The 23241-nt window shown below is 44.3% G+C and overlaps 1 protein-coding gene across 9 annotated transcripts in view; it reads left to right on the top strand.

Moving 5' to 3' along the window:
- Positions 1-23241, top strand: part of SYNE2 (spectrin repeat containing nuclear envelope protein 2) — a 1823309-nt gene that overhangs the window by 394122 nt on the left and 1405946 nt on the right. For all 9 annotated transcript variants that reach the window (XM_069207355.1, XM_069207357.1, XM_069207362.1 and 6 more), the window contains exons 35-36: positions 3211-3312; positions 20036-20230. In XM_069207355.1, coding sequence (XP_069063456.1) covers positions 3211-3312; positions 20036-20230 — 297 coding nt within the window. The remainder of the gene's footprint in view (positions 1-3210; positions 3313-20035; positions 20231-23241) is intronic.

Genomic DNA, 23241 nt, shown 5'->3' with positions numbered 1-23241 from the left:
GTGACAAGAACCGCTGAACAGGGCCCCGCCGTGAGAAGCACCGCTGAACAGGGCCCTGCCGTGAGAAGCACCGCTGAACAGGGCCCCGGCGTGAGAAGCACCGCTGAACAGGGGCCGCGTGACAAGAACCGCTGAACAGGGCCCCTCCGTGAGAAGCACTGCTGAACAGGGGCCGCCGTGACAAGAACCGCTGAACAGGGCCCCGGCGTGAGAAGCACCGCTGAACAGGGCCCCGCCGTGAGAAGCACCGCTGAACAGGGCCCTGCCGTGAGAAGCACCGCTGAACAGGGGCCGCCGTGACAAGAACCGCTGAACAGGGCCCCGCCGTGAGAAGCACCGCTGAACAGGGCCCCGCCGTGAGAAGCACCGCTGAACAGGACCCGCCGTGAGAAGCACCGCTGAACAGGGGCCGCCGTGACAAGAACCGCTGAACAGGGCCCCGCCGTGAGAAGCACCGCTGAACAGGGCCCCACCGTGAGAAGCACCGCTGAACAGGGCCCCGCTGTCTCAAGCACCGCTCCGCTGGGCCCTTCCTGTCAAGCACCGCTCCGCTGGGCCCCGCCGTCTCAAGCACCGCTGGCCCATTGACAGTGCCGGTTCTGTGTCGAGCAGGGCTTCACGAAGCACTCTGGGCACCATGCCTCCTCCATTACCAGTGGAGTCGGTAATCCATCTGATGGACTGTGGCTTTGCACTCCCCAGGATGGTACAGTGGGCAACCCTCCCACTGTAGAGACTTGTGAGACTGTGGCTTTGCACTCCCCAGGATGGTACAGTGGGCAACCCTCCCACTGTAGAAACTTGTGAGACTGTGGCTTTGCACTCCCCAGGATGGCACAGTGGGCAACCCTCCCACTGTAGAGACTTGTGAGACTGTGGCTTTGCACTCCCCAGGATGGCACAGTGGGCAACCCAGCCACTGTAGAGACTTGTGAGACTGTGTCTTTGCACTCCCCAGGATGGTACAGTGGGCATGGTGGCCCCTCGTGGATCTGACGTCGTGGACTCATGTGGCTGAGGTGCGCCCCCTTCCCTTCCCCCTGAGGTGCCTGTAGTTTTCTCATCTGATGCCCCAACAGTGTTCTCTCCAATGGTATCTGGTCTCCTGCGTGGGCTTTGCCCATGTGTTTGTGCACATTGGCCCACGGACTATGGAACTTTGACAAAATGTGCAGGACTTATTGCCTATGTATATATTTTTCACTATGTTCATTCTTTATTTTGTATCTTTCATATTGCATATTTCTAATAACTTAAATAGAGCTATTATGTACATAAAATTTAAACATCATTTTAATTATGTCTTTGCATTATTCCGGGAGGTTTGGGGGGTGTCACTCTGACTTGTTGCTCTGCATTGGGGTGTGGGTATTTGGGGTGGGGGGGTGGGTGTGTCGCGTATGTGTGTGCCCGTAACCTTTCCTCCTCCTCCCTCCCCTGTGTCATAGGTGCAGTACTCACCGTTGTCGTCTGTGCCGGCGTTCGTACTCGTGGTAGATGAGCAGGTAGACAATAGCTGGTAGGATGTTTAATTCGGGTTCCATGCTGTCCTCCTTCCTCGTGGAGTGTGTAGAGGTGAGCGTTTTCCCGTTCGTAGTCTGTTTCCGCCGTGTTTTTATCGGCGGGGCTCCCGCCCCGGAAAAGGTGGCGGATTGGTGAGTTGTGATAGGGTGGGCGGTACATTGTCTGCCGCCTGCCTGTTGGCGGTGACCGCCGCGCTGTTTGTCTGTCCCGCTGTGGCGTCGGAGTGTTAAAGTGGCGGGCTGTGTTGGCGGTTCCCGCCAGGGTCAGAATTCCATTTTATGGACCACCTGCCTGTTGGCGGGTTGGCCGCCGCTTTATCACCGACCGCCAGGGTTGGAATCACCCCCTGTGTCTCTTGTCGTCAGAAGAAATGTATTTCTAATGTGTGATAAAAGGTAGTTTCTGGTGGGCACCAGAAATTGTCTAAAAATCATTTTCCTCAGAGAAGAGAAGGATAGCATAGATGAAGAGTAGGTGTGCCAAAGCCAAATAAAATAAGTGCTACAATATTACCAACATTCGCACAAGTAGTATATCTGTCTTTTTTTCACAGGTAGGCCAAAAGGTAGTAATGTGTTAAGGATTTGCATGACACAGTACTGGGAATGGGTACAGACTGGTGTCCCACAAAGCCACCTATCTCAGAAAGTTGTGGTGGCTCAAGATAGCTATTCCCAGCCATGCACTGGCTGGATGATAAGGGGAACGGAGATCAGAATATCAGGTTAAATGGAGTATACCCTCTCTTTTTTGAAAATGTATTTTTGAGCAAATCACATTTTATAGTAAAATGTGCTTGCAGTCTAGTTACTACCTCCCTAAACACAATTAAGTACCCTATGGTCAAAAGTCGATTAAGAAAAGAAGCACTTTTTTTGGCTGAGACATCAATTTGGCTACAAAGTTATACTCATTATTTAGAAATTGATCTTTGTCATGGAATAGTCAGTTGGCTAGTTAGTACACACATCCACCAGCTAGCATAGTAGGTGTGAGAACCTCCAGGATCAGGATAAAAATATGTGGGTATACAGAAGGAAAAATGCAACAACTGCATTGATTGTATGTTAATAAAGAAGGTAAGGAAATGGTCTGACTGAAACTGTCTGCTATTGATTTTTGTGTATTTAAGTAACTTTTCCTCCCCTTCTCCCATTTTGTCCTTGAAGAATGTATAAGAAGCCTTGTAAAGAGTTATGGTGCGATAAAGAATTTGGGCATTGGTTTTTATCCGCATTTGCGGTGTTGAAAACCGACTTCAGAATGTAGTTATCCACTAGTGTCCTGAAGGTTTCTCTACCCAAGTGAATGTATGTATCAGCTCTCAGACAGGCACAATAAAGCACATTCTTCACGGTGTCCACTGTAGACGTGTGCCTCACAGTAATTTCATACATAATTGAGACAAGATACTATTTTGATAAACCTTTGTACCATATACCTATGTCTGAAGTTTCCGAGGTTGAACCACTAAATAGATAACAGCAATGCAGAGTGTAAACTTATTGACTGATTTGAATCATCATTTTCAGCTATCCATATTTGTGATAATGTAAGGCTGAGTATGTTCTGCAATGGATCACGCTGATGTGAACTTGATTGTGAACTCAATTCTAGTGATCATTTCAATGTAATTATATAATTTCTTTCAAATAGAGCTAGCATATAATACATTTCTCTTTTTAGACTGGGTTACTGATCCAAGAAAAAAACATTGAGGAATTTAATAAAAAATCAGCAGATATACAACAGCTTCTTCAAAGCAATGAGCCACCTCTCGAACTGCAGGTGAGAGTTTATGTAATAACTGTATAATATATTGTTATGGTTTGTAGTATTTTGAATATAAATCTCTGTTATAAGTCATTGCATGTTACTTGTGGTGAGCTACCAATATGGCACACTAATTTTGTGTTGCTGTATGCACAGGTAGGTATTGTAATAAATAGATGTCTTATACATTAAGATTTAACAGTGTGCACCCTCTCTTTTTTCCTCCAGTTATAATTGAGGATTTTTTGTTTTGTGTATGGCTATAAAGTGTATATATATATATATATATATATATATATATGAAAGCCAAGGGAATGCAGCCTCCCGCCTCTCGATGCCAGTGCCTGTGACGGCTAGGGCTTCGTCTTGAATTATCAACAGGAATTCAATCCTCACACAGTCCTTGGTACAGTTGGTACAGAAAAGAATAGCAGCACACAAAATCTTGCAATCTTGCACTCCAATCCTTTTATTGATATTCACAAACATTACATGTTTCAGCTCAAAAGCCTTTGTCAAGTGAATGGTTGAGCACCCCATGCTCATATATATATGTTCGATGGCATGTGTAGCTGCAGATACACATGCTATGTATAGGTCCCGCCATCTAGTGTTGGGCTCGGAGCATAGGTCCCACCATCTAGTGTTGGGCTCAGAGTGTTACAAGTTGTTTTTCTTCGAAAAAGTATTTTTTCGAGTCACGGGATCGAATGACACCTCCTTTCGGTAATAGTGCACATGGGCATCGTCTCCTCCGAAGGTCGGTCGCCGATGATTTTTTTTCAGGTGGAACCATGGCTCTCCGGCAGTGGTGCACCCAAGGCCTTTAATAGATCTCTTGGAAGTGGGCGGAGGGGCGGGTGTACTCACATGTTGAGCCGCAGTGATCAGTTGGCTGTCTTCATCCAAGTCTGCTTCGGAGTTGGTGTCCTGGAGCGAAACAGCCATCTGGGCATGCTCTTCTTCTAAGGTGTTAGTGGGCTCTGTATGCTTTGACGCCATTTCGAGTCTCCTACCTCTCCAGTCATGCAGTGTCTTTTTTGATCGGAACGACCAACAAGCTTCACAGTCTTTTGATGTTCGGTAGAGAGACAGAGATTACATACCACTTGTTGATCTGTGTAGGGGAATATTGTGTGGCATCGAGGACAGAATCAGAATGGAGTCCTATCCATCAGGCTCCGGGGTGGTAGGCCTGAACAGGCCTGAGTAGGGCACGAGCACCCAAAAGGGCGTTTTCTGGTTTCCGACTGTACTATCGGCTCGATTGCAGATGGAAACGCGATCGAAACAATACCGATAGTAGAATAAAGTTATTATAAAGTTTCCGCTTTGAAAGTCTTGTAGCGAGAGGAAACAAGTCCGAACCCAACAGCGGAAAGAAAACAATCTAACAAAGGAGTCGATGCCCATGTCCACTATCACCCAAAGGAGGAGTCATTCGATCCCGTGACTCGAAAAAAGACTTCTTCAAAGAAAAACAACTTGTAACACTTTGAGCCCAACACTAGATGGCGGAACCTCATTCCCGTGCCCAACACTAGATGGCGGGACCTATGCATAGCATGTGAATCTGCAGCACTAAATGCCACGAACAGATTACACTGGGTAAGTGACATTTTCCATATATATATATATATATATATATATATATATATATATTCACTTTCTCATGTAGCCTCCCCCCAGACCCGTGGCACGGCGGCACACAGAGGAATCGTTCACCAGTGCAAATATAGGAAATTCTTATCGTTCATTTTATTAAAAGTACTGCAAAATGCACATGAAATGAAAACAAAAAGAACAAAATAACGGGCCGACGCATTCCGTCTAATGCCTTCTACTGAGTCTCTCCTTCCATTATGGCACACACCTTTTTAAAAGATGCATAGTCCCTTCTCCATCCATGGCCCCAAGAGCACTAGAACGGCGACCACTGTAATTCATAGCAATGCATTTTAGCGCGAACAAATGTCATTATAGAGCTTTCACCGTAATAAAACATGATTATTCAACCCAAATTGAACATGATTATAAAACAGTAAGAACATTTCTTACATGTTATTCAAAATGTAACATATTTTAATATTTCTTATTTTGGTATTCCTCATTTCCTCCACATGTACATGAACATTTCTTCAGTTCAATATTTTCATATTCTCCTATATCACCGGTATAGGTCTCCCAAGATCCTATTATTCATTCTTAGATGTTTATGATGACAGTACATCCCACAATGTGCATAAAAATATACCCTGGAACATTATGTTATCAACAACATCTCTGACATTAATAGGAGAACTATAGAAATCACATTTATCTTATGCGTAGGGCACCTCCTGCTAATTAAAAAACATAGTAATGCATTCCAATCTCCTACTATCCTTGTTGCACAAAAGTGACCTGTGCATATGCAAACTCATATACAGTTCTTATTTAAGGGGCCCTACTTTGCTACAAAAGTAGCAAACCGATCATAACCCTGACCCACGTTTATTCCGCACTTTAGAAAGTGCCATAACTCCATAAGGTGTTAACTGCAACTACACGAGAAATGCCATAATCAGGATCCAGATCCAATGCGTACTGACACAAAAGTGCCTAAAAGAAATAAAGTGTTGAGTGCAGGTGCAAAACATACCAATCCTTTAACTATTAGGATCACATAACCAATATATAGGGGATCCTAATGTTCTTCCATTCCCCTAGTGTCACCAATGCATGATGTAAAAAAGCATAAACTTACACTCCAAAAATATGCTTTCTCAAAGTATCTAATGCCCGTATTAAGGATGACAATATCTAGGGGTATTAGGTTCACTCAATGGACCCATGGGTTGTCCCAATGATTTATATTTCAAGTATAATGATCCTTAACGTGACTAATGCATGATGTAACAAAATATATATAGGAAAACATATATATTAAAAATATATATAAGTTCTGATACAAGGGAGTGTGTTCCAAATATATATATATATATATATATATATATATATATATATATATATATATATATATATATATATATATATATATATATATATATATATAAAAAGGATGGAAAAGAGTCAATATTAGCTGAGACCTGTGCAATTTGCCACATCAAACAGCAATTGCATGTTTAGATTGTCTCATAGACACAGTCATAAAAAAATGCAAACACTGATGCTAAAAATACCCAAGTTAATAATACTCATCCACAATGATCACCACATCATATTCTTTACAGGTGGACATAAAATTCAGGATCAGAGTTGTGCCCCAAAGGCCCACTACCATAATCAGCCTTGACTCTTCTTGCCTTAGTTCTCTCTCCATGTTACCTCCCAGAGGTTGAGCCCTCACATGTTCAATCCCAAAGTATTTAAATCCTGCAAGTGATTGTACATGACGTTGTTCATAATGGCAGGCCATAGGATAATTCCTGTCACCATTCTCAAAGGCTATAATTTGTTGCAAAACCCTTAGTTTACGGTTATTAATTGTACTTTCCATGTAATACTTTTTTTTATATATATATTTTTTATAATATTCTGCAGTATCATGCCACATACAAACAGGATTGCAATTGTTCATTACACTTCATTACTGTAAAGGTTAGGCAATACTCAATGTTAGTACCACAATCAAGCCCCCATATTCCTTATGGTATCTCTCAAGTCTGAGCATGTTGTACATCCTATATCTACTTTCTTTTTTGTTTATTTTTATGTCTCAATGTATTTCTCAGCTCTTTAGCAATGTCATCACGTTCGCTCTTTACTAGCATCGGCATCTCACTCCCTAGTCTTCCCTCGCCCCTCACTTCTATGTGCTACAGTGAGCCCCATTAACTCCCAACACATGTATATTGTTTAGTCATCACTCATTGTGTTTGATTGAATATCCGCCCACCGAAGGTCCTATACTATCTGTGCCCAAGCCGTTACATCTTCTGCTAATTTGGCAGCTGTGCTGACATGTTTCATCCAAACTTCTGCCGCTACTGCCCATTCAGCGAAGTCTCAATACCAGTCTCCATATTTCTGGGGAGTGGGGTTAAGCCATTTAATCCCTATGCAACGCTTTGCCAACAAGTGTTCTAGCACCATAAATTTGCTGCTTAAATGTTTCCCCCTATGAGTAGGGAGCAATCCCAGCAGTATCACCTTGGGATTACGCACCAATTTCCACTCCGCAGCTGTCCAAGGCTGTTATTATACACTTCCGGTATGAGTTCAGAGCACTACATTGCCATACCATGTGGAAAAAATCTGCAAAAGCCACAGCGCAGAGCGGGCAGCAAGGGGATCTCGCAGGATATATACGCTGAAGAATGTTCCGGCCAAGTATGTTTGATGATTATAGCTATATTGTATGAGTTTGCACCTGGCATTTGAACTGCTTGTCTTAGCCCCTTCGTACACGCATTTCCATTCTGCAGCTAAGACCACCTCCTCTTGCACTGCCCCTCATTTACGCTGTGCTGCTGGAGTAATACTCGGACATCCTCCCTCTGAGCTTTATAAAGGTGTGAAACCAGTCTCTGCTCCCCTCCCAGGGACAATAATGCATCCAGGGTGGCAGAGGTTGGGGTTCATTAGGAAATCCAGGCCACAGACCATTTGCTGTCGCCGCTATCTTTGCATATTGCGGGAATTGACCTCTCCACAACTAAAATGCATCTACTGCATCCTGTTGGGTAATGAATTTCCCCCAAGATAGAGATCTCCCGCTACCTCACATCCCCCATCTTTCCATTGCTTCATAGAGATGCCCGGAGCGACTCCTGCAAAAGCCTGCATATCCCAGATGGGTACATCCCTAGAGTAAGGGGGAGCAACGCAACACAGAGTACACCACTCGAGTCCACACATTACAGACCTGTTTCACTATGTAGAGGGCCCCTTCCCTCACCACCTGGTTCCCTAGGATTAGGGCTGAGCAGGTATGTGGTCCACACTATCCTGCAAAAGTCTCTTCTCCCAGTTATTTTCAGGGTCAAACGAGTGTACCGCATGCTGCAGCTGAGAGGCAAAATAATAAAGTTGCATATGAGGGAGCTCAATGCCCTGCGTTCCCATTTTTGTTGCAGCATAGACTTCCCCACTCTCTTCCTCCTACGTACCCACAACATTCGCAGAATTAGGCTATCTATTTGTGCAAAGTGCGATCTAGGCACTTCCTATATGGTATTCTACAAGCCATATAGGGATCATGGCAGAATAACCATCTTAGTAATAGCCACCCTACCCATCAGGGAAAGTGGTAATTTCTTCCAGAATCTGACCGAAGTCCCTCCAGTACTCTGCCATGGTTGAGGTCATAATATTCATCAGCCGTGTGTGCCAATGGTATCCCAAGGTAGTGAAGGCCCTCAGCTCCCCATGGTAATCCAACCGTCCGGAGAGTATAGAGTCGTCCCCGGCCAGGGTGCCCATTGGAAACAGCTAGGACTTACGAAGACTTACGCAGAGTCAGAGCACTCCCCAAATTCCCTCAATGCATTTAGAAGGACAGGAATCGATGACTCTGGATCCAGCACATAGGCTAGCACATCATCTGCATAGAAGGAAACCACATGGGTAGTCTCCCCAATATGCAGGTCCCAGAGGTTCAGAAGTGTGATGCTAATGGCTCCATAGCAGACAGGAGAGGGGACATCGGGCAGCCCTGTCGCGTCCCTCTCCGAGACCACCCCCCCAGTCCTCATGCGAGCAATTGGGCTCCGGTACAGGAGTTGGACCCAGGCAATATACTTCGGGCCAATAACCATCATGGCCATAACTTCCAAGGATACCCCCATTCCACAGAGACAAAGGCCTGCTCTATATCCAGGAGTGCAAACGCTACTGGCTCATGCCTCTGTAGATCCGTGTGATATATGTGGGTAAGGCAACGAATATTAAACATAGTGCTGCGGTGGGGTATAAAACCACACTGATCCTCATGAATAAGGGAGGCCAAATGCATGAGCAGGCGTGCCGCCAGAATGCTACTTAGTATTTTAAAATCCACTTTCAGAAGGGACAGTGGTCTATATGCTGCAGGGTCCGTCAGATCTCTATCTGGCTTGGGGATAAAGCCCACCCAAGCCTCCCTCATCGAGTCCGGTAGGCTACCATGGGCAGTCTCCTCCTGGTACACCGCCAGTAGCTTCTCAGTAAGGATATCAACATACTTTTGGTCGAACTCTGCTGGAAGGCCATCAGAACCAGGCATTTTTTATGTTTTTAATAGTTTTATGGCCTCTTGTATTTCTTCCCGATCGAGGGGGGCCTCCAACAGGACTCTGGCGGTCCACGTCAGTTGAGGAAGTGTGCTCCCATTTAAGAAAGCCGTCCCAGCCTCAGAACACCGTACTAATTGCTACCTGCGTACATACTCTTCTGCCTACAATGTCCACTAGGGCAGTGACAGGCGTGCAGTCAGCATGCTGCTTAAGCAGACGCGCCAAACGCGTGCCAGCTTTGTCGCCCTCTGTATGTGATGGCGGTGTGCCCTATAGACATATCTTTCCAGTCGTCGCCAATCCTCCAGTAACACCCATCTAGCCTGCCTCCAGTCTTCAATTCTCTGTGGCTGTGTCGGAAGGCATTTTTCCAAGTCATGGAGCATGGATTTTTTTTCCGAGCTGATGCCTAACACCATAGGTAGTCTGCACGCAAAGACCCCTGATCACAACCTTCATCGCTTCCCAGTTACATCCTCTAGTCGTGGATGTTCCCCAGTTTACGTCAAAGTAATGTGCCAGTCTGTCCCAGACTGCCTTGTCAAACGGGGCATCCATCAATGCCTCCGGCCGCAGCCGCCACGTCAGAACTGCGGGTCATTTATAACCTTTATTCAAATGTACTAGGAGGGGAAAATGATCTGATATGTAGCAGGCCAAGTATGCAATAGCTTGTATCTGCAGGGATAGGGTCTCAGACACTAAGCAATAGTCCAGTCTATTGTAAGTGTTTGCCGCTGGGGTTTAACAGGAGAACTCTCTGATAGTAGGGTTCTTATGGCACCAGAGATCCTGCAACTGCAGCTCTCGCATAGTATCTAACAGCCGTCCAGTTAGGTGGGGTTTCGTGCATTGTCGCAGAGGGTCTCGGTCCAGCGTACCATCCAGGACACAGTTGCAGTTTCCTGCTAACATAATCTCTGCTGTTAGATATGGGGAGGCAGCCCGTACTACCCCCCTAAAGTAGTTTCCACAATCTGCATTTGAGGCATACACGTTTATCAGACATATTTTCTGGCCTTCCAGGGTCCCAAACAATACCACATATCTTCCCTCGCAAAGCCAGAATTGGAAGTCATGTATAACTGGCCTCTCCATCATTTTCAGAGACTAGGGATACAGCTCCCCCATGTATGCGTCTCCTGTAGCATTGCTATTGAGACACAATAGCGTTGGAGGTAGACATGTACCTGGGACTGCTTAGCTAGCTGAGTCAAACCTCGTACATTCCATGATATTAATATGTATATGACTGCCATGAGTAAAACCTAGGGCATATTTCAAAGACAACTATTCTGTACATCAGAACCAAGAGGTATACCTTTCCAATAACCATCACAAGCAGTAGAACCCACCGATGAAGAACCAAGAAACGAATATTCCCCAACTCACCCCCTCCCATAGGCAGTGACCCAGCCCAATCCCGTGTGAACCAGAGCGGGTTAGAAGCCGTCGTGACCCACCTAATGTCCCAATTAAGCAATAGAAACAGATTAGCAAAGTATTGACCAATTATGTAAAGCATTACGTTTTGTCAGAATTCATCACAAGCCTAACTACGAGGCAGGCCTCCAGTGGTCAGAACTCTGCATGTACCCCTGTGGGGGTATAGAGCCAACCGGCCTGGCAAAATGGTATAGGACATCCCACATTTCCTAATAATATATAAATCGTTGTATAGGACTAAAGTAAGTTCAGCCAGCAGTAATCATTCTCAGAAGCCGCATTTCTCTCAGTCAATCATGAACTTTGTGCAGTTTCCCCCTCTGCCCCAAAAACACTTTGAAGTATGCAGTTAATTCGTTCAGCAGTGTCAGGGCTGGCCATCCCCCCTAGCATCCGTGTCTCTGTCAGTATGTCTTTGCTGTCAGTAATGCACGTTACCCGGTACTGTATGGTAATGTCTCTCCCCTCAAATGATCTGTAACTTCTTTGGTTAATGCCATATTGGCAAGCTTTACATAAATTGCGCTTGACAACCCCCTTTGTGTCTCTGCCACCAATTTCTTCCTCCATCAGGATCAAGGAAACTATTTGTTAAAATATTTCCCAAAGATCTTATTTTCTTAAAAGTTACCCTTGGTCCAATACGGGTTACCTCTTCCAAATGCTCATCTCCCATTAAGACATTCCAATTCTTTTGTAATATTTTTTTACCTCAAATTGGACAATGCTGCATTCTAAAAATATCCTCTTTTTCCCCTCCTGTTTGGTCACATTATCACTCTGTTGGTACGGCAATCTATCTCTAGGGATCTGATCAACTTTTTTTTTAGCACATTCCAAAACACCACAGGGGTATCCTTGTTTGTGAAATCTTTCCATTATACTTCTCTTTTCTCTCTCTCTCTCTCTCTCTCTCTCTCTCTTCTCTCTCCAGAACACCTCCTCATTTGAACAAATTCTCCTGGCTCTTAGCATTTGACTATAAGCGATACTCCACTTAAGGACCGTTGGCTGGCCACTATTAGCATGTAAAATTTAATTGTTGGCCATTGATCCTGTGTATCAGTGTGGTTAACTGATTGTCATGTACATTTAATTCAGTATCTAGAAAGTCACAGTGGGACCTACTATATGCACTAGTGAACTGGATGTTCAAGTCATTGGAATTCAGCTCGTCTATAAACCTTTCTAATTCCATCTCACTGTCTTTCCAGAATATGAAGCGGTCATCGATAAATTGTGTCCACAAAATCACATTCTCATACCACCTCTTTCTCCCACCACCCCTTCAACAAATGTTCTTAGGTGTGGGCAAAGGAGGTGCCCATTGTAGTCCCCTGTTTCTGTAAATAATACTTGTCATTAAAGACATTGTGGATTAGGCAAAATTCCAACATCCCAAGCAATATCCTTCTATGCTGCAAATAACCATTGGTCTGTCGCGTAAAAAGTATTCACATGCCTGTTTTCCATACTTATTGATGTGTACAGGGACACCACATCCAGTGTAACCATGTTGTACGATTTCTTCCAAGGGATCCCATCTAATCTCCTAAGGAAGTCAATGGAATCCCTCAGAAAAGAGGATAGGGCAGTGACATACTGCTGTGAAAATAGATCCAGATACCTGGAACTGTTCTTCAAAAGAGAACCAATGAAGCCCACTATGGGTGTGCCTGGCGATACTTCCAAATTTTTATGGATCTTTGGGCAGAAATATATGGTGGGTATTTTTGCATGTTGCACCTTCCTCCCAATCCAACAAATTAAACTTATGTCAAGATGCAATTTTAATGAATTTCCCTCTCAATCTCCTTCGTCGGGTTTTGAACGAGACAGATATAATGAGCAGTGTTTCCCAATTGCTTCCCCACTTCTGATAAATAAGTATCTAGATCCATCAACACAATATTTCCCTCTTTGTCTGAGGGTTTAATGATTAGCGGGGCATTCCTTTTTAGATCCATAACATCATTCCAATATTTTTGTGCAAGTTTGCCCCCCTTACTAGTATTTCGCCATCTCTTTCTCAGTCCGTTCTGATCTTCTAACAAATAATTAGTGGAACAGGTCAATTCTACTCCCCGGTGGTAATTGTGGACAAAATCTACTCTTGACCTTATACCCACACTCTATTGACATGCTAGTATTGAATCCCATCTCATTCAATGCAACAATATCAGCAGTCCTTCCCTCTAATTGTTGTCTCCCGGCATCCAGATCTTCTGGTCCTAATATATATACATATATAATATATAGATATTTTTATACAGAGAGAGAAATAGAGAAAGGATGACAAGGAAGAGGAAAGAAACAATGAAAACAATGCTACTGGGGAATGATCTGGTTATCAATCTTTCCTCCAAAGTATTAGAGAGGAAACATCTTAACTTACTCAACAAAGGCTTGACATTCTGGCCGGACATACAGATTGATGTGGGCATGGCCGGAATGGGCTTGTATAAATTCTTCAGGATGCTCAAGCTTAAGAAATACTTTGCTCATAGAACCCACAAGCGAAACACTGGAGAACAGGAGACTATCCCAAACATGAAGGACATGAGTCACCTTAAATCCCTGTGAGATTTAGGTCATGAATCCAATATTACAGATATGCCTGCCAGAATAGAGGACTTCTATGACTTGAAACACTGTGAAAAATAGGAATTCCCACAGATGAGAAGGTGAACAGTGGATTTAGACCAGAGTCAAAATTGTGCCCACAATTGCCGGCTGGTAACAAAATTGACTTATTTCAGGAAATTATAATTGAAGGTCTGAATGAGATGATTAAAAGGAGCACACAAAAAAACAGAGACACGAAAGGACCAACTTGTGGAAGGAGGACTGGATAGCTGTTGCCCATCTCCAGAAGATCATAATATAATAATTAAGGCATCTGACAAAAGAAGAAACGTTGTTGTAATGGACCCGGATGCATTTATAAATGAAGCAAAAACGCAGCTTAATGACAGGGAACATAATGAACAATTGTCCACAGTTCCAACTGACAAATTCACCATGATCCTTTAACAAAAACTGAAGGCTGGACTGAAAATGATCGACTAGATTTCCTACCGAAGGTACATGAGACCATTGAGAGCCCTCCTGGTAGATTCATAGTGAGTTCCATTGGCTCACTCTTAGGAAACACTTCAGGATTTATAGATATCTTTCTGGTTCCCAATATATTAAATCTTCCATTGTGGATTTTCTAAACAGAATAAATTGCATCTCTTGGAAATCTGGTTATCTTATGGCAAAAAGAGATATTGACCCTCATTAGGATCTTAGTGGTAAATGCCGCCTGCCGATACCGCCAAGGCGACGGCCGTCAACATACCGTCGCGGGGCTACAGACCGTCTATGGCATTATGACTGTAGACGGAATTCTGGCAGAAGGCTGGCGGAATTCCGTTACTGTCATGGCGGCGGACGGCGTTAAGGTGGCGCTGCTGCCAGCAGCAGCGCCACACCAGCAAAACACCGCCTACCGTATCATGTTCCATGATACGGCATGGCAGTGTTTTGCTGGCGGGCGCTGCTGCTGGCAGCAGCCCCGCATCCCATCTGCTGCCGGAGGACCCCCTGCATGCAAGTAAGTGGGGTTCTCCGACAGGAGAGGGGGTGGGGGTGTTGTGTGCGTGTGTGGGGGTGTGTATGACTGTATGTGAATACATGCATGCGTGTGTAATGCATGTGTGCATGAGTGGGTGTGAGTGTAAATGCATGTTGTGTAGTGAGATTGCGTGTGTGCCTAGATGTATGTTCGTGAGTGTTGCAGTGAGTGTGTATGAATGTATGAATGTGTGGGTCAATGTGTGTATGCGTGTGTGTATGGGTGTGTATATAGGGACTTGTATGTGTGTAAATGTGTGGGGGGGTCGGAAGAGAGAGGGGGATGGTGGGGGAGGACTCTGGGGAGGGAGAGAAGGGCAGGGGAGACCCCTATCAGTGCCAAGGAAGAAATTCCCTGGCACTGATAGTGCCTACCGCCATGGTTTAAGTGGCAGTACAGAAACCACTGAAACTATGGCGGGGTCATAATGCCATGGGCAGCCTAGTGATGGCCGCCAGGCTGGAGACTGAAGTATCCAGCCCAGTGGTCGTTACTACTGTGGTGGTTGGTGTGGTACATTATAGTGGAAGTAGGTACCGCCAGCCTGTTGGCGGTAATACCTCCACTATACCACCGACTGCCAGGGTCGTAATGACCCCCATTGTCGCTTTGTACACCATCAGATGGATTAGAGGCCTGTAGATATTTCCTTAGATCCAGATCAGTGAGCCTGATGGGGCATTCTGAAAAGCTGTTGGAGATTATGCATATCTGTCTTACACACAATGCTTTCTTATTTGATGGTGACTACTATTTAGAAAAACAAGGAACTGCTATGGGCGCATCTTTCACTCCCACATATGTAAACATAACAGTGGGGTGCTGGAGGTGGACACTATGTGAATTGAGGAGAACCCAGACAAGTTACAGCAGATAATTCTTTGGGTCCGCTACAAAGATGATATTTGTAATATGGGAAGGTAACAAGTAAGATCTGGAGGGATCTATTAAATCATTGAATACGAACCCACAAAAACTGAAATTTACTTATGAGATTAATGCAGTCAAGCTTAACTTTTTAGGCATTCAAATTTACATTTGTTGATATTCGGATTTGTACCAAGCTCCATAGAAAGTCCATTAGTTGCAACAGCATATTACATGCCAGTAGCGGACACTCCTATGCATTAAAATGTACCATATGAAGAGTTCCTTAGGGCGCCAGAAAATTGTTCTGAGATTGAAAAATGTGTGTCCCAAGTTAAAGAAATGCTGATGAGATTCATCAACAGCGGCTATCCATCACTTGCATTAGATGATGCATTGAAAAGAGCTGGAATGAAGAAGATAGAAGATCTTCGGGTCGCAAGACAGAGAGTCTCAAAAGATGTGACAAATCTGTGGGAAGTACGATACTTCATGGATGATAATATGTCTTATCAAGGTATGAAGGAACTCCTTAAGTACAACTGGAAAATATAAAAAATTGATGAAACTTAAAGGAATCGTTGTCAGACATTCCCAAGGTCATGTATAGAAGAACTGCCTTTTGGAAGACCGACTAAAAAGTAGTCTCATGATGGGTTCAAGATCTGTTGGTTGAAAATAAAAAAGAAAGGTTTTTGAAAGTGCTCAAAGTGTAAGGCTTGTCTGCATTGGTTAAACAAAATAAAGTTCGACCTTCTAAATGGCCAGAAAAGAAGATTAAAGAATGGATTACCTGTGAAACCACATATGTAGTTTATGTGCTTGAATGTGGAATAAAATATGTGAACAACACTGTTAATAATTTTACAACATTCACGTGCCATGAAGAATAAAGATTTCACTTATAGTGGCCAAACACATTTGGGAAACACATGATGGAAATAGAAAAGATCTAAGATATCACAGAATTCAACCTGTGATAAACAAGTGTGATTTAGAACTATCACTGAGCTGATCTGAATCAAAGTAGATCATTCTAAAAGGGATAGAAAAACCTTGGGGATTGAATTCTTATGCTGAACTTCATGTCTACTTATCATATGTTCAAGGCTAAAGGTGCCGTATGATACTCCTCATGTGGACACTGAAGAACATATATAACCAGTTGTACCTCTTCCTCAATTAAGATGTCTGTGTTTTTTGTTTCGTCGAGAAACTGATTTATAGGATACTTTTGTACGGACAGATTTTGTTAGATGTCTCCTAAGGAAGTATATAGTGATGTGATGTTGAATTGTCATGAATTTTATGGCTTAGGAATTTGTATTTTGAAAAAATGTTGCCCCCGGGATCCATCAATGAAGCTCCACAGTCTCAAGTTAAAATGCCCCTGTTAGGTAATAATGATTTGGGAATTTTGATGTGTATACTTCCTGGAGATGATGATTTTAAGATAGAATGTTTCCCAGGGAAATAGTTTTGCACGTTATAGCCTATGTCAATGCACTTTATTTTATTGCACTGTATTTGCCACTTTACAGCTTGTGATTATGCTCTTTTTCAAACTGTACTGTATTTGAAATGAAGTAGGAAAATTGATGATGAGTGCTTCAGAGTTTTCCTTGAAATGAAGATATTGAGATCATGGGTGCTCTTTGACGGGGTCAAGCTCCTTATAGTTTCAGCGATGCGCTTTACATAACTGTACTCTAATTGGAAGAGAGGCCTGTCCTTAGTTGCCCCTCTGGTCATTATTGCACTCTGCTAGATGAGTAATACGCACTTTATGGAAATGTACTGGATATAGAAAAGGATAAAGGCACATGTGGTTTAGATCCAACGTACAATATGGGGATTTCTTTGGGTGTACACATTGGTGTTTTTATGATAGAATTAATCAAAAGAGTTACAGTGGGTGTGAATATGCACATAACAGATATCGGGGTTATTACAACTTTGGAGGAGGTGTTAATCCATCCCAAAAGTGACGGATATACCACCAGCCGTATTACGAGTTCCATAGGATATAATGGACTCGTAATACGGCTGGTGGTATATCCGTCACTTTGCCGTCACTTTTGGGACGGATTAACACCTCCTCCAAAGTTGTAATAACCCCCATCATCTGTATTGGTATGCTCATGGCTGTGATACAACTGAAATAGGTGACATGTAGAGAAGCATAAATATAGGGTACTTTACCTGGAGAAGTTGCAATTACTCCGTGCCAGCTGGAAACGTTAGTAAGACACAAGTTCCACCTTTATTCTGTGTTTCCCTCTTGAAGTCATATTAGATCAAACAAATAAGTAAAACACCAATATGGTGGTTATTGAGGGAAAGTCGTTAATAGATGGTTGTGCAGTCTAGACGTTTTTGAAGAGGTGGTGGTCAATAAACTGATGGGTTAAACCCAGATCTGTGACTGGGGATGAGGGGTTGAAAAGTTTCAGCTCTCCGTCCAGCATCCTTTTGTGTTAGCAAACTTTTAGAAAGTTGACATCTTCCTGTCCTCACCATTTTGGCCTTCTGCCAATGTCCTGGGACACATGATTCTGAGTGGCTCAACTATTGGATTTTGTGTATTCCTTTCAGATGGTGACACAAATGGGGCTCAGCTGTGGACAGGATGGGCATCCTGGCAGGGTGACTAGGAGGAGCTGCACTCAGCCCCACGTGCACTTCAAAGGTTTCTGCCTCACACATACGCACAAAGGAATCTGACACCAGGTCTGCCTTATATTTGGTCACCCCAGACTTCTTGGAGCATTGACAGGGAAATGGAAGAACTGTCCAGAACCAGATGTGAAAGTAGTATAGGGAATCCCCCCCATTTCAAAAGCTGGCACCAGGTATAAATATTGGACCTCCAGAGTCACTAATGAGAACACTCCCGGACCTGTGGATTTTACAGAAGCGAAGGACTGCCCTGCCACTGGATGACTACGTTGCTGCTGGAGGAGTGTCTTGCTCTCTGAGAAGGAAGACTAGACCTGCTGTCTTTATCCTAGACTAACCTATGTGACCCCAAGGGTCAGTCGGCTGACCGTCAATCTGAGCTACATGGACACAACAATGTCCAGAGTCCTCCCTGAAATTGTCCTGCTGACCTGCTGCACTGGACCTACCTGGATATGCCACTGGACCTGCCTGAGCCCTGCTGGCCTCTGCTGGAGTTAGTTTCAAATACCTAAATGGTTGCCTCCTTCTAATAAGAAAGGTGAACTCTTGAAGTTTTGGGCTCTTCGCGGCTGTGAACGGGCCCATTCGTTTAGAGTCTCCGCCACCAGCAGTGATCACCTGCAATGACTTGCTGGTCAGATATGCACTTTGTGCAGCAGCAATGACAGCCCCAGTGACTGCCAACTCAAAGCTCTAGCAATGCCCCTATGTGGCACTTGACTGGCTCGTCGTGCTACAGCAACAACAGCCCATGCTCCTGCCATGCTCTTAATGCTACAGTGGCAACCAGACCCCACGCTCTCCCAGCTCCACTCAGGCTCCTCCACTGCATCATGGAACTCTTTGTGATAGACTTGAGAATGTAACTCTTTCAGCTGGACTAACCTGGTCCTTGTATCTGACCCACACTTTCCGACCTGCTCTCCAAGCCTGACTGCTTTGTGCCAAGCAATCAGAGGGTTAAGCACAGTTTAACACAAACAATAACCCAATGTCTTACGTTCAGAGTTGAAACAACGGCCAGGGCAACTCATTTCCTTCCATGCACTAGAGCCCAAGACACACTGGCTACATTATGTGAAGCTAACCCTACTGAAAACATGTTTAATTCTATTTTGAATCTTCGTTCTAGCTTGCTTGTTCAAGAATAGACCGTATAAGCTTTAGTGGTAAATAATACTACCTATGAAAATAATTCCCGTGTGGAAATCATAGCATGATGGACTTTCCTTATATTTGCTGCTCATGTAGTTCGCCATGGAGGAAAATGGATTTGCATCAAAATATATGCTATAGTTCACAAAAGTGGAGGAACATGTGTCCCAGTTATGTAAGCAGTAGAGTAGTAAGAACTTTGCACGATTTTACTCCTTAGTGCTGTAATGTAGCAAGGCCCAAAACTGTTTGAAGCATTCATTATTACTCATGCAGCAAAATGAAAGAACATCAGTTTAATGTATGAGCCTTCTCTGTATTATATAAGGTTGTTCTGATTAGGGTTGAGTTAAATGTCTACATCTACATTTGTGAAATTCACACAGTTTCAGACAATTGTTTTCCATGGGGACAAGTTCTAGTCGAAAGTGCTTTGTAGGAAATACTAATTCTCAAACCAGTTCCTTTAATCGAGTCTTGCATGGTTTTTGAATGCGTTCAACTTTCACACAAGAATACCACGCAGTAAATTTTACATTTTCTAACTTCTCCAAACCCTAGTCCTGATGTTTAGTAATGTCCGTTTTATCACTTATTACAGACTATTTTTGTAAAGATTTACCCGATGGCATATTTAAAGTTACCTATAAGGTCATATTGAAAAATCCGAATTTGTTACTGATCTGCTTTTTTCTGTGGAAGTAACTGACTAAAATGTCTAATAAGAATACTTTATACTTTTATTACTACCCAGGTTGCTAAGACATCTATAATGACCAAAATGGAACAACTAAGAAAGCAAATATCAAGTACACCTGATGAAATGAATGATGAGGCAGCACATTTAGAAACCCAACTTGACTTGGCCAGAGCACAGCTTCAGACGATTGAATCCTTTTTAAATACCTTACCTATGTCTGATTGTGTAGACATATTTACCACATTAGAGGTATGTAAGACACACATTCACTTGTACCTACTATTATAATGTGATCTTTTTGCAAAACATCGAACAATCAACTGATTTTGTGAATGGATTCATGTAATAACAGACTGCCTGAAATTGTATATTTAAAAAAATCTGTGCTTCCATTTTCCCTCTAGTGAAACCAGCATCAGAAACCTATACTTAAACAAGCACTGGGAAAGCCAATAGGTCGAGCCTATGCAAGAGTTATTGGCTTAGCAATGTGTTTTGCCATGTTGTACATGAGTGTGGCTGCTGTTCAGCACCGCTAAAAGCTAGTGGTTGTGGAGAGTCATAGAGTGGAGTGGGGGAGCAGTGTCATAGAGAGGATCTGTTGGAGTGCAGTGTTGTAGAGTGGAGTAGAGGGGAGTATAGTTTAGCGGTTCAATGTCACAGTGTGTTGTAGAGTGTAATGTCCTAGAGTGGAGTGGTGTAGAGTGGAGTGGGGTGGAATAGGATGGAGTAGGTTGGAGAGAATTGAGATAGTGGGCTGGATTGGAATGGAGTAGAGTGGGGTGGTTTGGATTGGGATAGAGTGGGGGTGGATTGAGTGGATCGGGTTGGATTGGGGTGTAGGAGATTGAAATGGGGTGAGGTGGATTGGATGGGGATGGGTTGAGTGGGGTGGATTTGATTAGATTGGGGTGGGTTGATTGATGTGGAGTGATAGGACTGGGATGGGCAGGATTGGATTTGGGTGGTTTGGAGTAGAGTGGAGTGGTTTGGAGTGGGGTGAATTTGAGTGGGGTGAAGTTGAGTGAGGTGGATTAGATTGAACTGGAATGCAGTGGACTGAAGTGGGGTGGGTTGGATTCATCGGATTGGAGTGGAGTGGGGTGGATTGGACTGGAGTGAGGTGAGGTGAGGTGGACTGGATTAGAGTGGTGTGGATTGGACTGGAGTGGCTTGGATTGGATTCGGGTGGGGTGGACTGACCTAGGTTGGTCTGGATTGGATTGGTGTAGAGTGGGGTGGATCAGATTAGTTTGAAGTGGAGTGGGGTAAATTGGAGTGGAGTGGAGTGGATTGGAGTAGAATGGACTGGATGGGGTGGATTGGATGGTGTGGATTGGATTGGAGAGGGGTGATTGAAATGAGGTGGGGTGAATTAGGGTGGGGGACTGGAGTGGGGTGGATTGGATTTGATCAGGGTGGGTTGGATTGGGGAGGATTGGATTGGGGTAGTTTGCATTGGAGTGAGGTAAATTGGAGTGGGGTGGATTGGATTGGAGTGGGGTGGACTGGAGTGGGTTGGAAAGGTTTGGGTGAATTGGAGTGGGGTGGGGTGGGATGGATTGGAATGGAGTGAGGTGGATTGGATTGGAATGAATGGAATAGGTGTGGGGCAGATTAGATTGCAGTGGGGTGGACTTTTTGGAGTGGGGTGAATTTTCTAGAGGTGTTGATTTGAGTGGGGTGGATTAAGGTGAACTGCAGAGGGTGGATTTTGGTGAATTGGATTGGGGTGCGATGGACTGGAGTAGGGTGGGTGGATTGGGGTGGGTGGATTGGGTTGCCATGGGTTGTATTAGATTGGATTAAAATGGAGTGGAATGTATTTGAATGGGTGGGTTGGACTGGACTGGAGCTGGGTGGGTTGGATTAGGATGGGGTGGGTTAGATTTGAATGGAGTGGATTGGACTGGAATTGGGTGGATTAGACTAGAGCCAGGTGAGTTAGAGTGATGTGGGGTGGATTGGATTGAAGTGGTGTGGACTTTTGGAAGAGGGGTGGATTGGAGTGAGGTGAATTGGCTTTGTGTGGGGTGGATTGGACTGGAGTGAATTGGATTGGTGTGAGATGGATTGGACTGGAGTGGGGTGGACTTTTTGGAGTGGGTGGATTTTTTGGAGCAGGGTGGTTTGGAGTGGGGTGGGGCGGATTGGAGTTGGGTGAATTGGATTGGTGGATTTGATTAAGTTAGCTTGGTGTGGGGTGGATACGATTGGAGTGGGGTGGATTAAGATGGACTAAATTGGAAAGGAGTGGGGTGGATTAAGGTGAATTGCATTTGAGTGTGACGGTTGGACTGGAATGGGTGGATTGGAGTGGGTTGTGGATTGGAGTGGGGTACATTGGATTGGAATGGGGTAGAATGGATTTGAGTGGGGTCTGGGTTGGATTAGAATGGCTGAGGTGGGGTGGGTTGGATTAGAATGGGGTGGATTGGACTGGAGTGCGTTGGATTAGACTGAAGTGGGGTAGGTTGGATTGATGTGGGTTGGATTAGAGTAGCGTGAATTGGACTGGAGTGGGGTGGGTTGGATTGGAGTTGAGTGGATTGGGGTGGAGTTTAGTGAGTGTACTGGATTGGTGTGAGGTGGATTTAATTGAAGTGAGGGAATTTGGATTGGTGTGGGTTGGTGTGAAGTGGATTGAAGTGAAGTTGGGTGGACTGTAGTGGATTCCAGTTGGGTGAATTGGGATGTAGTGGGATGGATTGGATAGGGGTGAAATGGGTTGGATTGGAGTGGGGTGGATTGTTTTGGACTGGAGTGGGATGATTGGAGTGGGGCAGATTGATTTGGATTGCAGTGAGGCAGATTGGAGTGTGGTGGATTGTTTTAGATTGGAGTGGAGCAGAATTGAGTGGGGCAGACTGGACTGGAGCAGGTTGTTTTGGGTTGAAGTGGGGCAGATTGTTTGGGATTGGAGTGGGGCAGATTGTTTTTTAGAAGTGGGGCAGATTGTTTTGGATGGGAGTGGGGCGGAATGCTTTAGATTGGAGTGGGGCAGCTTGGAGTGGGGCAGCTTTTTTTTAGATTGGAGTGGGGCAGATTGTTTTATATTGGCGTGAGTCAGATTGGAGTGGGGTACATTGTTTTGGATTGGAGTGGGGCAGATTTGTTGGGATTGGAGTGATGCGAATTATTTTTATTAGAGTGGGGCAGAATGTTTTCAACTGGAGTGGGGCAGATTTTTTTGGATTGAAGTGGGGCAGATTGTTTTGGATTGAAGTGGGGCTGATTGTTTTGGATTGCAGTGGGGCAGT

Source organism: Pleurodeles waltl, chromosome 9, assembly GCF_031143425.1.
Source record: "Pleurodeles waltl isolate 20211129_DDA chromosome 9, aPleWal1.hap1.20221129, whole genome shotgun sequence".
Lineage (NCBI taxonomy): Eukaryota > Metazoa > Chordata > Amphibia > Caudata > Salamandridae > Pleurodeles > Pleurodeles waltl.
This window is presented reverse-complemented; position numbering and strand designations above follow the sequence as displayed.